Source organism: Eumetopias jubatus, unplaced genomic scaffold (assembly GCF_037043125.1).
Source record: "Eumetopias jubatus isolate StellerSeaLion01/CBP00866 unplaced genomic scaffold, mEumJub1_p1.0 scaffold_10, whole genome shotgun sequence".
Classification (NCBI taxonomy): Eukaryota; Metazoa; Chordata; class Mammalia; order Carnivora; family Otariidae; genus Eumetopias; species Eumetopias jubatus.
In genome coordinates this window covers 49946575-49969809 of record NW_028274816.1, presented here as the reverse complement: position 1 = coordinate 49969809, position 23235 = coordinate 49946575, and the positions used below count along the sequence as shown (strand labels likewise).

At 38.6% G+C, this 23235-nt stretch overlaps 1 protein-coding gene across 1 annotated transcript; it reads right to left on the bottom strand.

The window, feature by feature from the left end:
• Window positions 1–455: 455 nt before the first annotated feature.
• On the bottom strand, window positions 456–22899 carry ZNF573 (zinc finger protein 573). Its single transcript, XM_028090692.2, has 4 exons — window positions 22821–22899; window positions 21427–21559; window positions 20228–20323; window positions 456–3573 (listed from the first exon to the last, which is right to left on the bottom strand). The coding sequence occupies exons 1-4, from the start codon at window positions 22875–22877 to the stop codon at window positions 1871–1873; spliced, it is 1989 nt and encodes a 662-aa protein (XP_027946493.1). The 5' UTR covers window positions 22878–22899; the 3' UTR covers window positions 456–1870.
• Between the last annotated feature and the right edge of the window lie 336 nt (window positions 22900–23235).

The window sequence follows — 23235 nt, the reverse complement described above, 5'->3', positions numbered from 1 at the left end:
AGATTTTATTTATCTGACAGAGAGAGAGAGTGAGAGTGCACAAGCACGGGGAGCGGCAGAGGGAGAGGGAGAAGTCCTCTCTGCTCAGCGGGAAGTCTCGAGACTTCCCGCTAAGCAGAGAGCCTGATGTGGGGCTCAATCCCAGGACCCTGGGATCATGACCTGAGCCGAAGGCAGACGCTTAACTGACTGAGCCACCCAGGCACCCCTAAATTAACAAACTTAACTGAAAATTCCATGCACGTTGTAGGCATGAAAAAATTGAGATTCCCGTATTTTGGTCTTAATTTGTCATTTTTTTTTTAAATTTAATTCCAATACAGTCAACATACAGTGTTATATTAGCTTCAGGTGTACAATATAGTGATTCAACAATTCTATACATTACTCAGTGCTCATCATAAGTGTTCTTTTAATCCCCTTCACCTATTTCCCCCATCCCCCCAACCCCCAGAGTGGTAACCATCAGTTCGTTTTCTATAGTTAAGAGCCTTTTTTTCTTTGTTCATTTGTTTCTTAAATTCCACGTATGAGTGAAATCATATGGTATTTGTCTTTCTCTGCCTGACTTATTTCACTTAGCATTATACCCTCTAGATCAATCCACGTCATTGCAAACGGCAAGGTTTCATTCTTTTTTATGGCAAATATATACATATATAAATATTTCACATCTTTATCCATTCATTTATTGATGGGCACTTGGGCTGCTTCCATAATTTGGCTATTGTAAATAATAATACAATAAATATAGGGTGCATACATCTTTTCAAATTAGTGTTGTTGTATCCTTTTGGTAAATATCCAGTAGTGGAATTACTGGATCCTGTGATAGTTCTATTTTTAATTTTTTCAGGAACCTCCATACTGGTTTTTTTTTTTTTTAGTGGCTGCACCAGTCTGCATTCCCGCCAACAGTGCAAGAGGTTCCTTTTTCTCCACATCCTTGCCAACACTGTTTCTTGTGTTGTTGATTTTAGCCATTCTGACAGGTGTGAGGTGATATCTCATTGTGGTTTTGATTTGCATTTTCCTGATGCTGAGTGATGTTGAGCATCTTTTTATGTGTCTTTTGGCCATCTTATGTCTTCTTTGGAGAAATGTTTGTTCACGTCTTCTGCCCATTTTTAAATTGGATTGTTTTTTTGGTGTTGAGTTGTGTAAGTTTTTTGTATTTTTTGGATGCTAACCCTTTATTTGTCATTTGCAAATATATTCTCCAATTCTGTAGGTTGTTTCCTTCGCTGTGCAGAAGTTTTTATTTTGATGTAGTCCCAGTAGTTTATTTTTGCTTTTGTTTCCCTTCCCTCAGGGGACCTATCTAAAAAAATGTTGCTATGGCCCATGTCAGAGAAATTACTGCCTGTGCTTTCCCCTAGGATTTTTACAGTTTTGGGTCTAACATTTAAGTCTTTAATCCATTTTGAGTTTATTTTTAGTGTCTGGTGTAAGAAAATGGTCCTGTTTTCCCAACATCATTTGTTGAAGAGACTTTTTCCCATTGCATGTTTTTGCCTCCTCTGTTGAAGATTAATTGACCATATAGTTGTGGGTTTATTTCTGGGCTCTGTATTCTGTAACATTGGTCCATGTGCCTATTTTTATGCCAGTACCACACTGCTTTGATTACTACAGCTTTGTAGTATATCTTGAAGTCTGGGATCGTGATACTTCCAGTTTTATTCTTCTTTTTCAAGATTGCTTTGGCTACTCTGGGTTTAATTTGCTATTGTTTAAAGTCAAACATTCCATTAAAACGGGAGTGACACTGAGATCTTTATAAAGTGGTAAGAACTACATTATGAATTCTCTCACCTGGTGTTAAAAAAGCCTAGGCCGTGCCTAAAGGCACTGTCACATTCCTATGTTCTTAGAATTTCATATCTGTATGCATTCCCTCATGTGCTTTAAGGGCTGAACCATATCTGAAGGCTTTCCCACACTTCTTACACACATAGGGTTTTTCACCAGTATGAATTCTCTCATGTTGAACAAGGTTTGAAGCACGACTAAAGGCCTTCCCACATTCCTTACAGTCATAGGGTTTCCCACCAGTATGAATTTTCTGATGTTGCGTAAGATATCCATACATTTTAAAGGACTTCCCACATTTCTTACATTCATAGGGTTTCTTATCAGCATGAATACTCTGATGTGCGGTAAGGTGTGAACTACGTCTAAAGGTCTTCCCACATTCCTTACATTTAAAAGGTTTCTCGTCAGTATGAATACTCTGGTGTAGGGTAAGGTTTCTATAGAAAGTAAAGGTTTTCCTACATATCTTACACTCATAGGGTTTCACACCAGTATGGATTTTCTGATGTTGACTAAGATATCCATGCAAGCTAAAGGTCTTTCCACACTCTTTACATTCATAGGGTTTCTCCCCAGTATGAGTTTTCTGATGTTGAACAAGGTTTGAGGCAGTACTATAGGCCTTCCCACATTCTTTACATTCAAAAAGTTTCTTACCAGTATGAATACTCTGATGTCGAATAAGATTTCTATACAAAGTAAAGGTTTTTTTACACTCCTTACATTCAAAGTGTTTCACACCAGTATGAATTTTCTGATGTTGATGAAGGTATCCATATAAGCTAAAAGCCTTTCCACATTCCTTACATTCATAGGGCTTCTCACCAGTGTGAGTTTTCTGATGTTGAAAAAGTTTTGAGCCAGTAGTATAGACCTTCCCACACTGCCTACATTCAAAAAGTTTCTCACCAGTGTGAATACGCTGATGTCGAGTCAGATTTCTATACAAGGTAAAGGTTTTCTTACATTCCTTACATTCATATGGTTTCCCACCTTTATGAATTCTCTGATGTAGAATAAGGTATGAAGCAGTGGTATAGCCCTTCCCACATTCTTTACATTCATATGGTTTTTTACCAGTATGAACACTCTGATGTACAGTAAGTTGGTGACATCTTTTAAAGGCCTTCCCACATTTCTCACATACATAAGGTTTCTCATCAGTATGGATTTGCCCATGTTCAACAAGGTTTGAGCGCCTACTAAAAGCCTTCCCACATTCTTGACATTTATAGGGTTTCTCACCGGTATGAATTCTTTGATGAATTCTAAGGTGTCCAGCTTGACTAAAGGCCTTCCCACATTCCTGACATTCATAAGGCCTCCCACCAGTGTGGATTCTCTCATGCTGCACAATGTGTGAGGCATAAATAAAGGCCTTCCCACATTCACTACATTCATAGGTTTTCTCACCAGTATGAAATCTCTGATGTACAGTAAGTTGATAACCACTTTTAAAGTTCTTCCCGCATTCTGTACATTCATAGGGTTTCTCACCAGTATGAAATCTCTGATGTAGGGTAAGTTGATAGCCACTACGAAAGTTCTTCCCACAGTCCTTGCATTCATAAGGCCTTCCACCAATATGAAACCTGTGATGTAGAAAAAATTGATAGCCACTACTAAATTTCTTCTGACATTTCTTACATTCATAGAGTTTCTCGCTGTTGTATGTGCTCTGATGTTGTGTAGAAGATATATCTTTCTCATAAGTGGGCATTTCTACATAGCTGATCACCTCACAATGTAAATCCAAATCTGAAACAAAAGAAAACAAAAAAATATTTGTATTTCTTATACTAGAGAACATGGAACTTGTACGAAAGAAATACGAACCAACAATTGTAATAAGTGAAGGGCTTATTGAATTGTAAAATATGGTTATGAAATTTTTGAAAGGCCAAGAGTTCAGAGATGTATGTGAAATTATGTGAGATAGTGAAGTTACTGAAATTTAGGTATGGGCCGGAATCTTTGGCAAGCTTGTTATAAATCTGATATCCTGGTTCTGTCAGAGACCAACTAAGAACTGAGAGGGAAAAAACCTTGGCATCTTTATTTTGAATCTTTCTACCACTGATTTAAATGCAGATCAAAGGTTAAGAATTTATCCTAAGTTTCTCTAGCGTTTCTCTTTACTCTTGGAATGTCCAGACTCCTTTGCCCCACCTCCTTTCACATTCTCTCTCTCTTTTTAAGATTTTATTTGACAGAGAGAGCGAGAGCACAAGCAGGGGGAACAGCAGAGGGAGAGGGAGAAGCAGGTTCCCTGCTGAGCAGGGAGCCCGATGTGGGATTTGATCCCGGGACCCCAGATCATGACCTGAGCCAAAGGCAGACGCTTAACCATCTGAGCCACCGAGGTGCCCCCTTTCATGTTCTCTCCTTTCAGCACTTAGGATATGGTACAATCTTCTCTATCACTTGATGCTTTCCAAAGACTGTTTTGTATGACAAGACTCCTTGGACCTGGGCACTTTGTAAGCTGATTCTTCTCATCCTTTAGTCTCAGGATAAATGTCCTATCCCTTAGAAAGGCTGCACCTGCTTACTCTATCTAAGTATATCCATGTCTCTCTTTTTATGTTCTAGCACTTCATTCCTTCCACCATCCCTTTGTTTCCAATTATGATATCATTAGTTTCCTTATATGATATTCTACTTACATTTCCCTAAACTTCCCCAAAAGCAGACACAATCCTTTTTTTTTTTAAAAAAAGATTTTATTTATTTATTTGACAGAGAGATAGAAAGAGCACAAGTAGGCAGAGTGGCAGGCAGAGGCAGAGGGAGAAGCAGACTCCCCGCTGAGCAGGAAGCCTGACGTGGGACTCGATCCCAGGACCCTGGGATCATGACCTGAGCCGAAGGCAGATGCTTAACTGACTGAGCCACCCAGGCGCCCAGTCCTTTTTTTCATCACTGAATTACAAGGTTCTGATATATCAAGGTGCTAAATAATTGTTCTTACTTATCTTCAGTTGAGTTTTATTATTCCTTCTCCATCTAAATATGCTAAATCTGTGTTGGTTCATATCCTTTTTCATATCCTTTCTTCCTTTTCTTTATTTTCAAGGCCAGCCATCCTTGTACTTCCCAGTATTGTGATGCCTTTTCAGACAATCACAGATATATACTTGAATGAAGTAAGAAATTCCTTCCATTTGGAGATGCTGGAGAGAATCAAGAAATTAAAATGTGGAGTAAAGTCCTGGGATACCAGAGTGCCTGGGACTGTTAAAAGGAAATATCAGATATAAGGTGGAAGATGGCAATCCAGATTCAGGAAAAGACTCAGGAGTATCACTGCAGAATGAGGGGAGGTGTGAGTCAAGGGCAAAGAGTATATGACTCAATTGTAGGATGTGTATAACAGGTGACATGATACATTCTCTGACCTCAAAAAATAACACTGAAAATAACTGCAACATCAGAAAACAAAAAGCACTTCATCTAAAAAATTAAAGGCTCTCTGCTAATTAAATGCACCAGAAGAGGCAGGACGGATACCCACACAAACTTTGACTTGGACGTCAAGACTAATGATGACACATATACATCAGGAAGATGTGAAAAGATTACTTGTATAACAAGGCTTCCTAGAAAGAGCAGAGTGGTTCCCAAATAGGGCTGAAGAGGACTTGAGAGATTTGGAAGAGAATGACTTGGGGTTTTTTTTGGTAGTTAGGGTGTAGGGCAGGGCTGAGGTTTCCTGGGCATGAGGTTTGCATGGTTTGAACTTTCCACAGGCACCAAAGTAGGGAGCTCTCAGGCTTTTTATTTGCTTGCCCAACAGTGGGGTAGAGACGTAGGGCTTGAAAGCTGTCAGCAGTCAAAAATCAAAAATAGAGTCGGCATCTTTATTATACTGAGGAAATAAACAGTGAAACTAAAGAAATATAACCAGACAAAAATGAAAATACTACCTTTCAGAAGGTAAAATATTTAACCATAATGCCCAGAGAAAAGTTGTCACCTCAACACAAATTAAGTAAACAATTTATGAAAATGTTTAGAAAAACATCAAAGTAAGCTAAAGGAAAGCAGAAAGTATAAAGATAAAAAACCCAGAATGTAATGAGTTTAGAAAAAGGAAACCAACACATAAATTCAAAAAGATATCTCTCGAGGGCAGCCTGGGTGGCTCAGATGGTTAGCGTCCAACTCTTGATTTCGGCTCAGGTCATGATCAGAGGGTTGTAAGATCAAGCCCTGTGTTGGGCTCGGAGCTGGGCGTGGAGACTGCCTAAAATTCTCTCTCCTGCTCCCTTTTCCCCCACCCCCAATCTCCAAGAAAACAAAAAAACCCAAAAAACAAAACAAAAAACCAAAAAGCTATCTCTTGGAGGAAAAAAATCAACGTATGATGATACACTAGCTAAACTAATCAAGAAAAAAGGGGAGAACAAACAAAACATTAAGATATAAAAGTGAAGACAAACCTAAGAAAATATTGATCAAAATCAATCCTACAAAGGACAAAAATCTGAAACAGGTTTTCAGGAAATAGAAAAAATGTCAAAAAGGCTAGTGGCAATAAGCACCCTGATCATTTACATTGTCATCTCTAAATACCTATTATTATGATCAGGGAATCCTTAAAGAAATGTTTAATTCCAAGAACGGGACAGGGAAGATACAAGATAAATCTCACAAATCTTGGGCCAAACACATAAGGAAAATTTAAAAGATTTATGTTTTTGTTAAAAAACACATGCTTCTGAGTATTAACTTGTGTTTGGCCAATATTGTGAAAAAAAAGCAGAAAAAATGATTATGTAGATTAAACATATTAAGTAAATGAAAGATAGATAATGGAGGAATCAAACTGTTGCTTAATCGAGTTTTAAAATTCCAAAACTAACAGTGCAATTCAATACATGTGTCTCTCTTTTTTTTAAAGATTTTATTTATTTGAGAGAGAGAATGAGATAGCAAGAGAGCATGAGAGGGGAGAGGGTCAGAGGGAGAAGCAGACTCCCTGCTGAGCAGGGAGCCCAATGCGGGACTCGATCCCGGGACTCCAGGATCATGACCTGAGCCGAAGGCAGTCACTTAATCAACGGAGCCACCCAGGCGCCCTACATGTGTCTCTTGATAGAATACACATAATCACCTATGTGATGTATTTCAGCCAAAAATATTTAATGTGAATCTCTCAGGACAGAAAATAATTTCCAATCTACAAAAATACAAGGAGTAGAGAATAAACAAATTGTATCATGGACAGTGCTGAGACAAGTTTAAAAGATGGCAAATTTTCAATTTAAGTGGCCTTGTCTCTTCAAAGTGTTAGTATCATAAATAAAGGGAATGTGTTAAAGTAAGAGGGATTTCAGTGTATAATAACCAGATGGAATGCACAGTCTTGCATTGGGATATTGATCTGAACAAATCATATTGGGCCAAATGGAGTAATATGAATAGAATTTGGGTTTTGAAGATGCAATAAAATAAAAATGTCATAGAAATAGTAAGCAGAAAAATCACTGATAAAGAAATCAGGTTATAAAACAGTAAGACTATGGTGTCCCTTTGGTAAAAAGAAAAACATGTATAGGCATGCATGTATTATATCCACTAAGGTGTTATAGTGGTAGAAATAAGATATTTTAATATTTATTTATTTATTTTAAAGATTTTATTTATTTATTTGACAGAGAGAGACACAGCGAGAAAAGGAACACAAGCAGGGGGAGTGGGAGAGGGAGAAGCAGGCTTCCTGCTGAGCAGGGAGCCCGAAGAGGGGCTCGATCCCAGGACTCTGGGATCATGACCTGAGTGGAAGGCAGACACTTAACAACTGAGCCACCCAGGCACCCCAAGACGTTTTAATATTTAGAAAAAATTTTACCTGTCTCTATTCTCTAATTTTCTACAAAGCACATGGAAGACTGTTTAATAAGGGTTATTAATTTTGTGTTCATCTATTAACACAGCATGAAATAAACCAAATACCAACACAGTCCAAAGTCTGAGTGGAACATTTAATAAAAAAATAAATATTAAATGTTTAATAAACATTTAATAAAGGATCTAGAACTTTGTGGCTATAAGCCAAATATTGCAGAATTCAGTTCCTTTTCAGTCACAGACAAATTACTTATAAAAATAGACCACAGGGCGCCTGGGTGGCTCAGTTGGTTAAGCGACTGCCTTCAACTCAGGTCATGATCCCAGAGTCCCTGGATCGAGTCCCGCATCGGGCTGCCTGCTCGGCAAGGAGTCTGCTTCTCCCTCTGACCCTCCCCCCCATGTGCTCTCTCTCTTTCTTATTCTCTCTCTCTCAAATAAACAAAATCTTTTAAAAAAAAAAAAAGACCACAAACTGGGCTGCAAAGCAAGTCTCAACATATTTCAAAGGATCAAAATCATACAGATTATGCTGCCCGATCACAAGTTATGCTAGAAATCAATATTACAAAACCAACTAGATTATCAACATATGTTGGGAAATTAAAAAGTACTTGTAGCTGATCAATACACTACACAAACTGTACCCTATGATAGAATAATTACAAACTTTAAAAAACAATGTTTTGACTGAAAATTAAAGACAAAGGAACTGCACATGAGCACTACCAAGTTAGTAAATTTGTTTCTCATGGGGATGGACGATGGATGGTGGGAGCCAGTTTTCTCACTGTCTGAGAAAAAAAAGTAACAGATAAACAGGACAAGATGGCTAGAATGCACCCCGAAATACTGGATGGGAGCTGGAGACATCAGTATGAGCTCATGTTTAGCTTAATGCAGATACAGACAGACAGATAATAAAACAATGACAGCTATATGTCCGTATACATGCATACACACATTTATTGCCTGGTTAGGTGGTGTAGAGGGCATAGAGGCAGTGGCACACCAACAGCAATGAGTATCCCTAGCACCCCGATCTTGGTTTCTAAATACTATTTTCCAATAAAAGGAAACCAGGGCTCTTAGGAGAAATGGCTGATTCTAGGACCAGGGAAGGGGAAAAAAACAAAATGAATCTGAAAATCGTATCAGGAAAGAAATCCTCAAAAACCAAAATGATAGGGATGTTAATGGACACAGGAACCAATCCAAAAGAGCTATCAGTGTCCAAAGCAAAATAAAGAACCTAACATGTAATTAAGAACTCCAAGTATAAAATAAGCATGAATGAGTCTACACTGAAATAAAGGGGGAAGAGACAAATCTTTTATACAGAATTCCAGGTAAAATATATAGATTTTCTACCCTACAGAAGCTTAATTCCCAATCTTGCACCCCTACCCAGAATTCAGGGTGAGCTACACTTAGTGAGCTGCTTCTAAAGAATGGAGTATGAGGGGCACCTGGGTGGCCCAGTCATTAAGCGTCTGCCTTCGGCTCAGGTCATGATCCCAGGGTCCTGGGATCGAGCCCCGCATCGGGCTCCCTGCTCAGCGGGAAGCCTGCTTCTCCCTCTCCCACTCCCCCTGCTTGTGTTCCTTCTCTCACTGTGTCTCTCTCTGTCAAATAAATAAATAAAATCTTAAAAAAATAAAAATAAAGAGTGGAATATGGAAAAGGAAAAATAGTAACTTCGGAGTGGAGAAAAGTTAACATCACCAGTGACGTCACATGGATATCATGTACCCCTCATATGATGTGATGAAAAGGACATTTCACTTCTGTTGCAGTCTTTCTAAAAAACCCCTATCTCCAGTCTAATCATGAGAAAAACAACAGACCCATATTAGGGGGTATTCTGAAGGATACCTGGCAGGGAAATTCCAGAAAGACAAGGAAAAATGGAAAAACTGTCACAAACCAGGAGACACTGGGAGACATGACAAATTAATGCAATGTGCTACCCTGAATGGAAGGATCCTGGAACAGAAAAATGGCATTAATGGAAAAACCTGTGAAATATACAAGAAGCCGAGAGTTTAGTTAATCCCAATGTTATTTTCTTAGTTTCGACAAATGCATCTTAATGATGTAAGATGTTAAATGGTAGAAATCACGAGAGGTATAGACAGGAAGTCTCCCTACTATCTTAGTAATTTTCCATAAATCTAGAATCAATCTAAAATAAAGGTTACCAAAAAAATAATTACACACCACCTCTGTAGTATTCTGGGCAAAAATGTTTAACCTTATTCTAATTACAAGAAGAAAACTTCAAACAACGCAGACATTCCATAAGAAAACGAAACTGTATGCTACAAAATAACCAAATGAAAGTGAAAAAAAGGTAGGATAACAGTAAGATAAAAAGCCTAACACCCAAATGAAGTGCAGTGTATGAATCTGGAATGGATCCTGGAAATAAATTTTACAAATGGCATTTTTTGGAAAAAGTTCAAAAATTTAAATATGGATTCTATATTAGATGGTAAGGCTGAATTGCTATGATAATAATAGTGTGACTATAGGGGCGCCTGGGTGGCTCAGTTGGTTAAGCGGCTGCCTTCGGCTCAGGTCATGATCTCAGGGTCCTGGGATCGTGTCCCGCATCAGGCTCCCTGCTCAGTGGGGAGCCTGCTTCTCCCTCTCCCTCTGCTGTGCTCTCTCTGTCAAATAAAGAAAATCTTAAAAAAAAAACAAATAGTGTGACTATATAGAAGAAAGCCTTTATTCTTAGGAAAGGCACACAGAAGTGTTTGAGAGGTGAAATTTAATGATTAACTGCTACTTACCATCAAGTGAGCCAAGAAGGAAGGTGCATATATAGAGAGAAAAAGGCAAAATGTTAATAACCAAAGTTAAATCTATGTGAAGGGTAATTAACTACATATATATTTTTAATATTATCATTTGGCTTGGTAATTTTTATTTAAATTTTTTATTATGTTAATCACCATATATTACATAATTTGTTTTGGTGTACTGTTCCATGATTCATTGTTTGTTCATAACACCCAGTGCTCCATGCAGAATGTGCCCTCCTCAATACCCATCACCAGGCTAACCCATCCCTGGCTTGGTAATTTTTAAAGACAAAAGGCTGGGAGAAAGAAAGAAAATAGTGAATCTAAGGCAGTATTTTCTAAATTTCCATAGAGAAATTATTTTGAACCAAATTATAACATCTGCATCCATTTATATCTAATGTAAAGTAGAAAAAATTTATGTAACAGATTTAAGTACATGAGAAAAGAAAACCTGAAAATTGATGATCTAAACATTTATTGCAAGAAGCTAGAAAAAGAGCAACAAAATGAAAACAGATTAGAAAGATAAAAGTACTTTTAAAAAACAGTGCCCACAAATAACACAGAAGATCCACAATGCCAAATATTGCATTTTAAAGCAATGTTACTAATGTGATTCTCTCAAAACTAATAAACGTAAAAGGAGACAGCAACAATATTCAATGCAGGAATTCCAGCTAACAGGGACCTCACTTTTGAGCCATCTACACCTCACAAATACAGTAAAATGACATCATGAAAAAACACCATTTGTTAATAACCGGGATGAAACACATACATCTCTACAAAACAGCCTCTACAAAATCAACAGACAGAAAACTTCAAAATTCTAGCGTTACATAATCTGAATAAGTTTTATTATTTAAAAAATTTTGTTTTTTAAGTAATCTCTATCCCCAACGTAGGGCTCAAATCCATGACCCTGAGATCAAGAGTCACATGCTCTACTGACTGAGCCAGCCAGGCACCCCAAACCAAGTAAGTTTAAAAAAAAAGTACAGGGGTGCCTGGGTGGCTCAGTCGGTTAAGTGTCTGACTTCAGCTCAGGTCACAATCTTGGGGTCTGGGATTGAGCCCCACTTGGGCTCCCCACTCAGTGGGGAGTCTGCTTGTCCCTCCACCCCCTCCCCCTGCTCGTGTTCTCTCTCTTTTTCTCCCTGAAATAAATCAATAAAATCTTAAAAAAAAAAAAAGTGACTGGGCGCCTAGGTGGCTCAGTCATTAAGCATCTGCCTTCGGCTCAGGTCATGATCCCAGGGTCCTGGGATCAAGCCCTGCATCGGGCTCCCTGCTCCGCAGGAAGCCTGCTTCTCCCTCTCCAAAACTCCCCCTGCTTATGTTCCCTCTCTCGCTGTGTCTCTCTCTGTCAAATACATAAATAAAATCTTTAAAAAAAAAAAGTGACTCTTATTTCAGCTCAGGTCATGATCTCAGGGTTGTGAGACTGAGCTCTGTGTGGGGCTCACACGCTAGGTGTGGAGCCTGCTTGAGATTCTCTTTCTCACTCTCCCTCTGCCCCTCCCTGCACCCCCCCCCCCGCCGTCTCCAAAAAAACCCCAAAACTACAATGGTAACTGAAGGCCCAGATGGTTTTTCTGTCATATTTCTTCAAACATTCCAAAAGGGGGGGAGAAAGCATACATTCTCCTCAACATATTCATAAAGCTAATGTAACTGTTAAAGCCAACCTTAAAAAGGATAATAAAAAAGGAAGATTACAGGCTAATCTCATTCATGAAACCTAAATAAAATATTAAAAATTCCAATCTAACAATATTGAAAAGGGATAATATATCAACACACCATGACCAGAACTAGACTCCAGAATTCAGTCAGTCAATAGAATTCGACACAGAAAGAGAACAACGGAGAAAAAAATCATATGATTGTCAATAAATGTAGAAAGACTAATTCCTGAGAAAAATCTTAGCAATTATGTAAAACGGAACCTCCTCTCTATGAAAAATATTTATATAAACCTTTACAAAAACACTTCTATAAAAAAAGATTTTATTTATTTGAGAGAGAGCAAGAGCAAGCGGGGGAGGGAGAGGGATAATCAGACTCTGCACTGAGCGCAGAGCCCAACTTGGAGCTTGATCTCAGGACCCCGAGACCATTACCTGAGCTGAAATCAAGAGTCTGACACTCAATGGACTGCACCACCAAGGTACCCCAAAAACATACCCTTTGGGAGCATGGCTGGCTCAGTCGAAGAGCATGCAACTCTTGATTCTGGGTTGTGAGTTTGAGCCCCACTGGGTGAAGAAATTACATACACACACACACACATACATACATACATACATACATAAACTTTTTAAAAAATAAGAAAACACACCCTTATTCTTAGGAGATGTTTGGTGAATGATTCATGGGTCAAGTCATAATACCTAAGACATGCCTTCAAATACCTCTATAAATGTGGTATAGAGAGAAATAAAGAAGATATGGCAAAATCTTATCAGTTGGTGATTTTTGTAAATGTCATTTTCATTGTGAGGCTCTTTCAATAGTATTGAATTTTACTTTTTTTTTTTTTTAAGTAGGCTCCATGCCCAACATGGGGCTTGAACTCATGACCCTGAGATCAAGAGTTGCGTGCTCTACCAATTGAGCCAGCTAGGCACCCCTAATTTTACTATTTTTTTTAAAAGATTTTATTTATTTGTCAGAGAGAGAGAGCACAAGCAGGGGGAGCTGCAGGCAGAGGGAGAAGGAGGCTCCCCACTGAGCAAGGAGCCCAGTGCGGGACTCGATCGCAGAACCCTGGGATCATGACCCAGGCTGAAGGCAGATGCTTGACCGACTGAGCCACCCAGACGTCCCTACCCTAATTTTACTATTAAAGAGCAAGAAGAACCAACCACCTTTCCTGGGCAAGTGTGGGGGTTTTCTTACAGATATCGGGAACTTTTGGTATCTTGCCTTCAAGATATACTAGGATGTGGATTTTGTTTAGATTTACTACTTTTTCATTCCTTTGTCCTTTTTGAAGGAAATATTAGGGGAGAAGTCACAGAAGGCCATAACTGCTTTTACCCATAGAGCTAATGCTCCATAACTTGTTCCAGATCATTAAAGATGAAGGAAAACTTTCTAATTCTCATGTAATTTTTTTTTTAAAGATTTTATTTATTTGACAGAGAGAGACACAGTGAGAGAGGGAACACAAGCAGGGGGTGTGGGAGAGGGAGAAGCAGGCTTCCCGCAGAGCGGGGAGCCTGATGCGGGGCTCGATCCCAGGACTCTGGGATCATGACCTGAGACGAAGGCAGATGCTTAACGACTGAGCCACCCAGGCGCCCCTCTCTTGTAATTTTTATGAAAAAATATTAATATCTAAACCTGATAAGTGACATTAAAAGAAAATATGGGCCAAAATAACTTCTGAATATCAAGAGAAAACATATAAAATATTAGCAAAGAAGAATCCAAGCAAACAGGAGCTCAGGGATACTTCTACAACATAAAACACACACACACATCCTTAGTTCTAAAGCTGGTTTATTAGGTGAGGAAACACTATAGGCATTTCTGCCGAGATCAAGAACAAATCAAGGAAGCCAACTGTCTCTGCAACTATTCAAGACTGTACTAGGGCGCCTGGGTGGCTCAGTTGGTTAAGACTGTACTAAAGATATTAGCCATTCAATTTACAAATCAGAGGTAGAAAAGGAGGTAAAGAAATAAAATTATCAAAAAAAAAGAAATAAGATTATCACTATATCATAGATGATGTAATAGTATACCAGGATATAATGGCAACTTACTAAAATCAAGGGTACCAATCTAAAACCAAAATTAAGAAAGAAATGCATTTACAATTATATCAAAAAGAATAAAATATGTAGGAATAAATTGAACAAAAGAAGCCTAAGATCTATACACTGACAATTTCAAAATATTGTGGAAAGAAATTAAATACCTAAATAAAAGGAGAGACCTCTCAGGTTCACGAAAGACAATGCTGTTAAGATTGTAATGTTCCGCAAACTAATCAATAGACGCAATGCAATCCATATCAAAATGTCAACTGCCTTTGTTGCTGAAAATGATCATATGGAAATATAGGAGACTCCAAACAGCCAAAATAATCTCGAAGGAAAAAAAATAGAGAAGAACAAAGTAACAGTTCTCACACTTCCTGATTTCAAAACTTACAATGCTACAATAAATCAAGATAGTATGGTGCTGGCATAAAGACAGATACAGAGATCAATGGAATAGAATTCAGAGTCCAGAAATAAAATCTCCATTTATGATTAATTCATTACTGAAAAGGGAGCCAACAAAATTCAATGGGGTCTTTTTAGCAGCAGTGAAGGAACAAGTGGATATTCGTGTACAAAAGAATGAAGTTGGAACCTTACACTTTATAACACACATGAAAATTAACTCAAAATGATCAAAGGCCTAAATGTCAGAGCTAAAATTAGTAACTTCTTAGAAAAATACACAGCAGTAAATTTTTGAGACCTTGGATTACACAATGATTTCCTAAGTATGATACCAAAATAAAAACAACAAAAGAAATCATAGTGGAATAGAATATTATTCAGCCAGAATAAAAGAATGAAGTTGATATTATATTGATGAATCTCAAAACCACTATGAAAGAAGCCATTCACAAAAGGCTACATGTTGTATAATTCTATGTATATAAAATACTCCTGATAGTCAAATCTACAGAAGGTAGACTAGTGGTTACCAGAGGCTGAGAGTAGGGTATAGAGAATGACTGCTAATGGTATCAGATTTCTTTTTGGGGTGATGGAATTACATACTGGTGATGGTTGCACAAAATTGTGATTATATTAAAAAACACTGACTTGTTCCCTTTATTTTTTCAGATTTATTCATTTATTTATTTGAGAGAGAGAGAGCATGAATGAGCAGGGGGAGGGGCAGAGGGAAAGAATCTCGAGCTGACTCCCTGCTGAGCGTGGAGCCCTATGCAGGGCTCCATATCACTATGCTGAGATCATGACTTAAACCAATATCACTTGATCTTAGCCAAAAGGCTGAGAAGTGATGACTTGAGCCAATATCAAGAGTCAGATGGATGCTCAACTGACAGCCACCCAGGTGCCCCTGATTTGTTCAATTTAAAAGAATGATTTTAGGGCGCTTGGGTGGCTCAGACGTTAAGCGTCTGCTTCGGCTCAGGTCGTGATCCTGGGGTCCTGGGAACAAGCCCTGCATCGGGCTCCCTGCTCAGCAGGAACCCTGCTTCTCCCTCTCCCCCTGCTTGTGTTCCCTCTCCCGTTGTGTCTCTCTCTCAAATAAATAAATAAAATCTTAAAAAAAAAAAAGAATGATTTAGGGGTGCCTGGGTGGCTCAGTTGGTTGGGCATCTGCCTTCGGCTCGGGTCATGGTCCCGGGGTCCTGGAATTGAGCCCCACGTCAGGCTCCTTGCTCAGTGGGGAGCCTGCTTCTCCTTCTCCCTCTGTCTGCTGCTCCCCCTGCTTGTACTTGCTCTCTGCCTCTCTCTCTCTTTGTGTCAAATAAATGAATAAAATCTTAAAAAAAAAAAGAATGATTTTATGTTATGTAAATTATATATCAATAAACCTGTTGAAAAAATTAAGAGTCTTTCTATTGGAAAACCATAACTAGGTAAAGGACAAAACGGTAGAGAAAATGTAATTTATAACAGTAAAGAACATGATTAAGTATTTAGGGAAAATTAATAAACATTATAAAGATCTCAGTTCTTCCTAAATTAATCTGTAAATTTAGTGCAATTCAAATAAAATACTAATAAACTTTCCATGGAGTTAGAAAAGTTAATAATCAAGTTCACATGGAAAAACAAACATTCAAAAATAGGCAGAAAAACACTGAAAATCTAAAAGGGTGACTAGCCCTAACAAACATTAAAATGCGCTACAATATAACTATAATAAAAGCAATGTGGTAGTGGTGCATGGATCCACAAATAGAACAGAACAGAACAGAAAGCCCAGAAATAGACCAAAGAATATATGGAAATGTATTATATGATGAAGGTGGCACTTCATTTTTTTTTTAAAGATTTTATTTATTTGACAGAGAGACACAGTGAGAGAAGGAACACAAGCAGGGGGAGTGGGAGAGGGAGAAGCAGGCTTCCCGCTGAGCAGGGAGCCCGATGCGGGGCTCGATCCCAGGACCCTGGGATCATGACCTGAGCCGAAGGCAGACGCCTAAAGACTGAGCCACCCAGGTGCCCCGAAGGTGGCATTTCAAATGAAGGGAGCAAAGATGGATGTTTAAATGAATGGTGTTGGGACAACTGGGGTAGCCATGTGGGAAAAGATTTCATTAGATCCATACCTTACTTTATACATAAGAATAAACCCCAAATGGGGGGCGCCTGGGTGGCTCAGTTGTTAAGCGTCTGCCTTCGGCTCAGGTGATGATCCCAGGGTCCTGGGATCGAGCCCCGCATCGGGCTCCCTGCTCGGCAGAAGCCTGCTTCTCCCTCTCCCACTCCCCCTGCTTGTGTTCCCTCTCTCGCTATGTCTTTCTCTGTCAAATAAATAAAATCTTAAAAAAAAAAAAAAAAAAGAATAAACTCCAAATGGATTAGGGATTTAAATGTAAAATATAAAATCATACATGTGATAGAAGAAAAGATGTGTATTTATCTTTAACCTTGAGATAGCTTCTAACCAAGACACAAAATTCAGAGATAATAAGAATGATGAATTTGACTACATTAAAAAATAAATAAACTGCCATAATCAAAATAACAAAAAAAAAATTGAGAAACTGGGAGAAAATATTTACAACATACACTTCAGACAAAAGGCTAATACTCCTAATATATAAAAACACTTTTTTTCCCCCCAAAGAATTTACTTATTTATTTATTTGACAGAGAGAGAGAGACAGCGAGAGAGGGAACACAAGCAGGGGAAATGGGAAAGGGAGAAGCAGGCTTCCCGTGGAGCAGGGAGCCAGATGCAGGGCTCGATCCCAGGACTCCGGGATCATGACCTGAGCTGAAGCCAGACGCTTAACGACAGCCACCCAGGCACTCCTATAAAAACACTCTTCAAAATTGAGGGACAGGGGCGCCTGGGTGGCACAGTCAACCGGTTAAGTGGCTGCCTTCGGCTCAGGTCATGATCCCAGTGTCCTGGGATCGAGCCCCCCATAGGGCTCCCTGCTCAGCGGGGAGTCTGCTTCTCCCTCTGCCCTTCACCCTGCTTGTGCTCTCTCTCACTTACTCGCTCTCTCTCAAATAAATAAATAAAATCTTAAAAAAAATTGAGGGACAAATGATTAAAAGCCAGATAGAAAAATGGGGGAGACACACAATCCCAATACTCATGAAATAGAGAGAACTGGCTCTTAAACATATGAAACAATTTTTCACAAAAGTATAAAAATACATTGTTATTGAGTTTTTATTGAAGAGTATTTTTTTTTTTAAATATTTATTTGACAGAGAAAGAGAGAGAGAGAGAGAGAGCACAAGCAGGGGGAGTGGCAGGCAGCGGGAGAAGCAGGCTCCCCGATGAGCAAGGAGCCCGATGTGAGACTTGACCCCAGGACCTGAGCCAAAGGCAGACGCTTAACCGACTGAGCCACCCAGGCGTCCCTATTTTTAAAGATTTTATTTATTTGGCAGAGGGAGAGAGAGAGAAAGCACAAGCAGGGGGCAGTGGCAAAGGGAGAAGGAGAGCAGGGAGCCCAATGTGGGGCTCAATCCCAGGACCCTGAACCAAAGGCAGATGTTTAACCAACTGAGCCACCCAGATGCCCCCCAAGCCTCAAAATTCTTACCTAATTTCCATGAATTTTCCACTGTTGTATCTTGATCTTCACCCAATCCTAATCACACTGAAAGACTGGCCTTAAACCAAACTTTCAATTGTCAATAACATCCATCCTTGCATTTCCTCCTTTGAAATACTACCAAAGCTCTTTTTGGTGGTGTTTGCCTTTACAACAGTAAGCAATAAACTCGATTCTGTCTGATATGTAGGGAGCCAGCATTCGATACTGACAACATATTATGTATACAAGACTGTCCAGAAAGTTGTCTTGCCAAAATATATATTATATAATATATATTTAAATTCTAAAAATATATTTATGTATATATTTATAAACTTAATATATTTATATATTATATGATATATTATATATAGATAATCTAAATCTCATTATGCTTCTTGATCCCACTACTTATTTAGAGGATACAGAGAGGGGCGCCTGGGTGGCTCAGTCGTTAAACGACTGCCTTCCGCTCAGGTCATGATCCCAGGGTCCTGGGATTGAGCCCCGCATTGGGCTCCCTGCTCCATGGGAAGCCTGCTTCTCCCTCTCCTACTCCCCCTGCTTGTGTTCCCTCTCTCGCTGTCTCTCTCTCTGTCAAATAAATAAAATCTTTAGAGGATACAGAGAAGTCAGAGAACATGTTTAAGTAAATCTCAAAATGGCATCAGCAAAACAGAATGGAAGATGTTCCTTCAGCAAATAAATGGTTAGGAACAAAAGAGATGAAGAGGAAACTTAGAGATTAAAGAAGATTTTAAAAGCACATAAAGACATTGGAGGGAGAAAAAAGGGAAGGAACTGATTTCTATTAAAATCAGAAGAGTGGTTGCACTTAGCAGGGGGAGAAGATTGTGATTGGGTGTGGACTTGTGAAGGGCTTCAGTGTGGACTAGAAAGCTTTCCTCATTTGGAAAGACTGGTTGAAAGGTATAAAATACATTTTTGCATTATTATTACAACCTTTCTGTGACTTGAAATTATTTCAAAATAAGAAGAAAGAAGTTTTAATTCATAACATTGGTGTTTACCGCATTTAACTCATTGCGCTGGACATGTGCTTAAAGCGGCTCTCTGGATTTGACTAACATTTTTAAAAAAATGGTTTAAAATTAAAAATTTTAAAACAGATAACACAATTGATACTAATACTTATTATTCCTAATCATTCAAATCTAATAAAACCTCATATGAGCTGATTCCTCCTAACAGTTGTGGCTGCGTTACTTATTACTCTCTCCTGAGGCCTTCTATTCTGGTCTACAATGGTGCTCCTCAAACTCACAAAGCTCTCCCTGGCCCCCTTCCTTCCAGTCTCCTCATCCCTTTCTCCCACTGCCCCAGCCACTCCTGAGCCTTCCAAGCTATGCGTTTAGGTTGGAACATTCTTCCCAAACACATGTCCTAGGCCCTTATGTCAGGTATCCTCTCAAATGTTACCACCTCAGAAAAGTCATCCGCAACTACCTTATCTAAAATGGCCCACTTTCTGCTTACTTTCCATCATTCCATTGCCCAATATTATTTATCTATTTAGCTGTTTACTGTTATCCTCAATCTAGTACAATGTAAATTCCACAAGAGCAGGGACCTTATAAGCCTTGTTCACTATCACTGTTCACTATCACTGCATTGATATATGTGTGTGTGTGCAAAAGGGGACATAGAGAACAGCTGAATCCAATATATAGATAAAATATTGCATGAATGAAACATGAGATTCCCTGTCACTGAAAATGGGTTTGAAATATAAGGAAATAAGATGAATGGCAAATGGTGTAAAGTTGAAGTTTCTTCTACAGCTCATGTTGAGACCTTGATTTCCTCCCCACGTCACAAGCCCATGCTCTTGGCACCACCGAGTCTTGGTACCTTGGAGGGCTTTACCAATACCACAGAGATGTACTCCTCCCCCTTACCACATAGGCTGCTACCAGCCCTGATGGCTTCTCTTTGCCTTCCTTGCCCTCCTTACCTGTATACTGTCCTTGTGTTTCTTCCCTCAAAATCATCCAGGGCTCTTTTCCTTGCTCCAATAAGTCAACCACATCTGGCTTAGAAATGGAATGTCCTGCTTACAAGAAAAAAAAAAGCCACATGGTACAGAAATAAAAACAGAACTCACAAAATCTTTAGCTTTGCTTAAATTTGTCATGAAATCAAGGTTAAATGTTACAGATACAGACTTCAGATAATAGAAGGATGAGATGATTTAAGGAACCAGGCAGGTATGATGAAATTTTATTTTAATTTAAACTCACTATAGACTCTTCCTCTTAAGAGAAAATTGAACAAAGTGATTGAAAAGGTTAACAATGTTTGAGGACACTCATTGGAGCTAAGGGCGTGTGCACAAATTCTTTCTCCTCTAATGTCTACCAACCTTGTGACTTTGAGGAAATCATTTCAACACACTGCTCCCCAATGTTGGCAAGTAAAATCGGTATGATAATACTATTATTGCATGGTTATTTGATGATTAAATTTGTATGCATGTATAGATATTCCTCTCCCCCCTGCTTCTCAGGAAAAGTATCATAATTGGGACATAATGCCAATTAAAATTATCTTATTTCCTTAAGAGGAAAACAAGAAGCAACCTGATTCACTTATAAAATATTCATTCAATTATAAATATCATGCTCATGAATTGTAACTTTCAACCATAAATCATATAAAACTGGTTGCAGAAAATGAAATGTGTACCCTTCAGTTTTAAATGAATATTGTTTATCCAGTCCACACTATAGAAGTTATAGAGCTCTTCTCACAGCTACAGCCAATCACAAATCTTCATCTAACTATTGCCCTGCAGGTGGATCAGAGGATGACCCAGCAAATACATAGCAATATTCAGCCTGAACACAATGGGAAACGAGGCTTCTTGGACAATAGCTATATATGGAATAAATATAAGGAACTTTTGTCCAGCCCCTTGGGAAGTAAGGAAGGGAGGCAATGACAGGAAGGGCGAGGGAAATGTGAGCATCACCAGAAGAGGAAATGACTATGGTTGGTGGTAGAGGCACTGACAAACTGACAGACCTCAAACCTCCCTCTGGGAACAAGAAAAAGAAATTCAGCTTACATCTTGAAAGAGCTTTGAAATTCCCTGTGTTGAAAGTCAACATACCACAGAGCACATTCTAAATTTCTCATGGCAAATGAACTTACCCAATGAGACCAAGTTTCTATAGTTCTCCAACATCACATCCCTGTACAAGTCCCTCTGAATAGGGTCCAGGTATTCCCACTCCTGCCGAGAGAAGTCTATGGCCACATCCCTGAATGTCACTAATTCCTGAAACTGCAAACCCATGTAGTGTGAAATTGGAAACACATTTTCAAGATGGTAAAGACAGGAGACTACAGGAGTGAATTAAAGAAAGGGAATGATATAGTACAAATGGACTAGAAAATCAAAGCCAAATGTCTACATATTCCTGAAGAATCCTATTGTTACAGACAAATCTTTGTAGGTTGTGGGCCATCACAAAAACTCAGACCTACTGGGGAATGGATAAGATTAAAGTTTTTTTCCTATTCAATAAAGTATAATGCACAATCATGTAGTCAGCTAGTTGCATGATGTATAAATTCTCAAAAAAACGTGAGGTTCTAAATTATTTTTCCTTCAGAGTTAAACAAAGATGGGATTTGCCTCCGATACTGAATATAAAAATTTCTGTATTAAGTAAAAGCTTGTGAAAAAAGTTGACATTTCTATAGGCATTGAGTTCATCCTTTGTCAGAACACATCATAAACATTTTTCTTTGTTTTGACAAATAAATTCTGGCTGTGTCACAATACATTGTATTATAGATATCTCAGACTTAATCCATTCCTGACATTTATATACTTAGTTGGACAAAATTTCAAAGGTCTTCATCAATTCTAGAAATTAACACATTTACACTCCTTAGGATAAATTCTCATTCATTGTCATCTTTCATCAGTTACTCAACATTTTTATTTCTAACTGTACACTGATGAAGGATGAGCCATAATCAAATAGATGTCACCCAAATTCATCAGATCACATTCAACCACAAAATAGATATATTTGTCTCTCAATAATTCCTTAGAAAGATGCATGACCCAAATGTTTCCTATCATTCTACAATGCTCAAGAACATGAGATACCATCATATACTAAGACTAAGACCAACTGATACCAATATCCATCTCATCTGCCTAGAAAATTCAGGTCTGTGGAGAATTTGAATGTCTACCTGTGGTAATTAAATGGGACCAACATCTCTAACTCATCAAACCAGAGACCTATAAAGGAAACTCAAATATTTCCTTCACGGGACTTCACTCCTTTACTGCTCCATCATAGCCTTTGATTGAATAAGCATAGAAGTGGATTGAGTAAATCGGATGATTTACACTCATTAGGAGGAAACTGAGCTATTTTCTATCACTTTTTTTAATTTTAGGACAAACTGTAGAGCAGATAACTTGAAAGAGGCCCTCTTAAGTAGGAAGCTTTGGGTTAATTAAGCAAAAAACCCACATAGACTAAAATCATAATATTGCAAGAAGACAGGAATAACCAACTTACACAGGTCATGGTTTTAGAAATGTAAGACCTGATCAGTGCTCCTTGGTGCTCCTCCATTGAAAACAATTCAAATTCCAGAGACTCCAGAGCTGAGAGAAGAAAAAAAAGTTTTAGTGTTCCCAATATGACTTAATTTAGTACAATCTTTTTGTTCCTCCATTCTTCTAAAATTAGCCCCCACTATTGCACACACAATTTAGGGAAAAATGGAAGATGGATCTAAGGTCTCTCCCAAGTCCCAGGACACCAGACTACACAAAGGTCGTTGTAGAATAAATCACTTCTGGCATTGAAGCCAGATCCAAACACAGGAGCAGGAGATCTCCTGGACAAGCTCCCATGTTGGGAAGGCTGATCTAGTCCTGAGATTGGGTTGTTCAGTCTTTCCATGAGTGGATCCACCTGCCTTCACTCC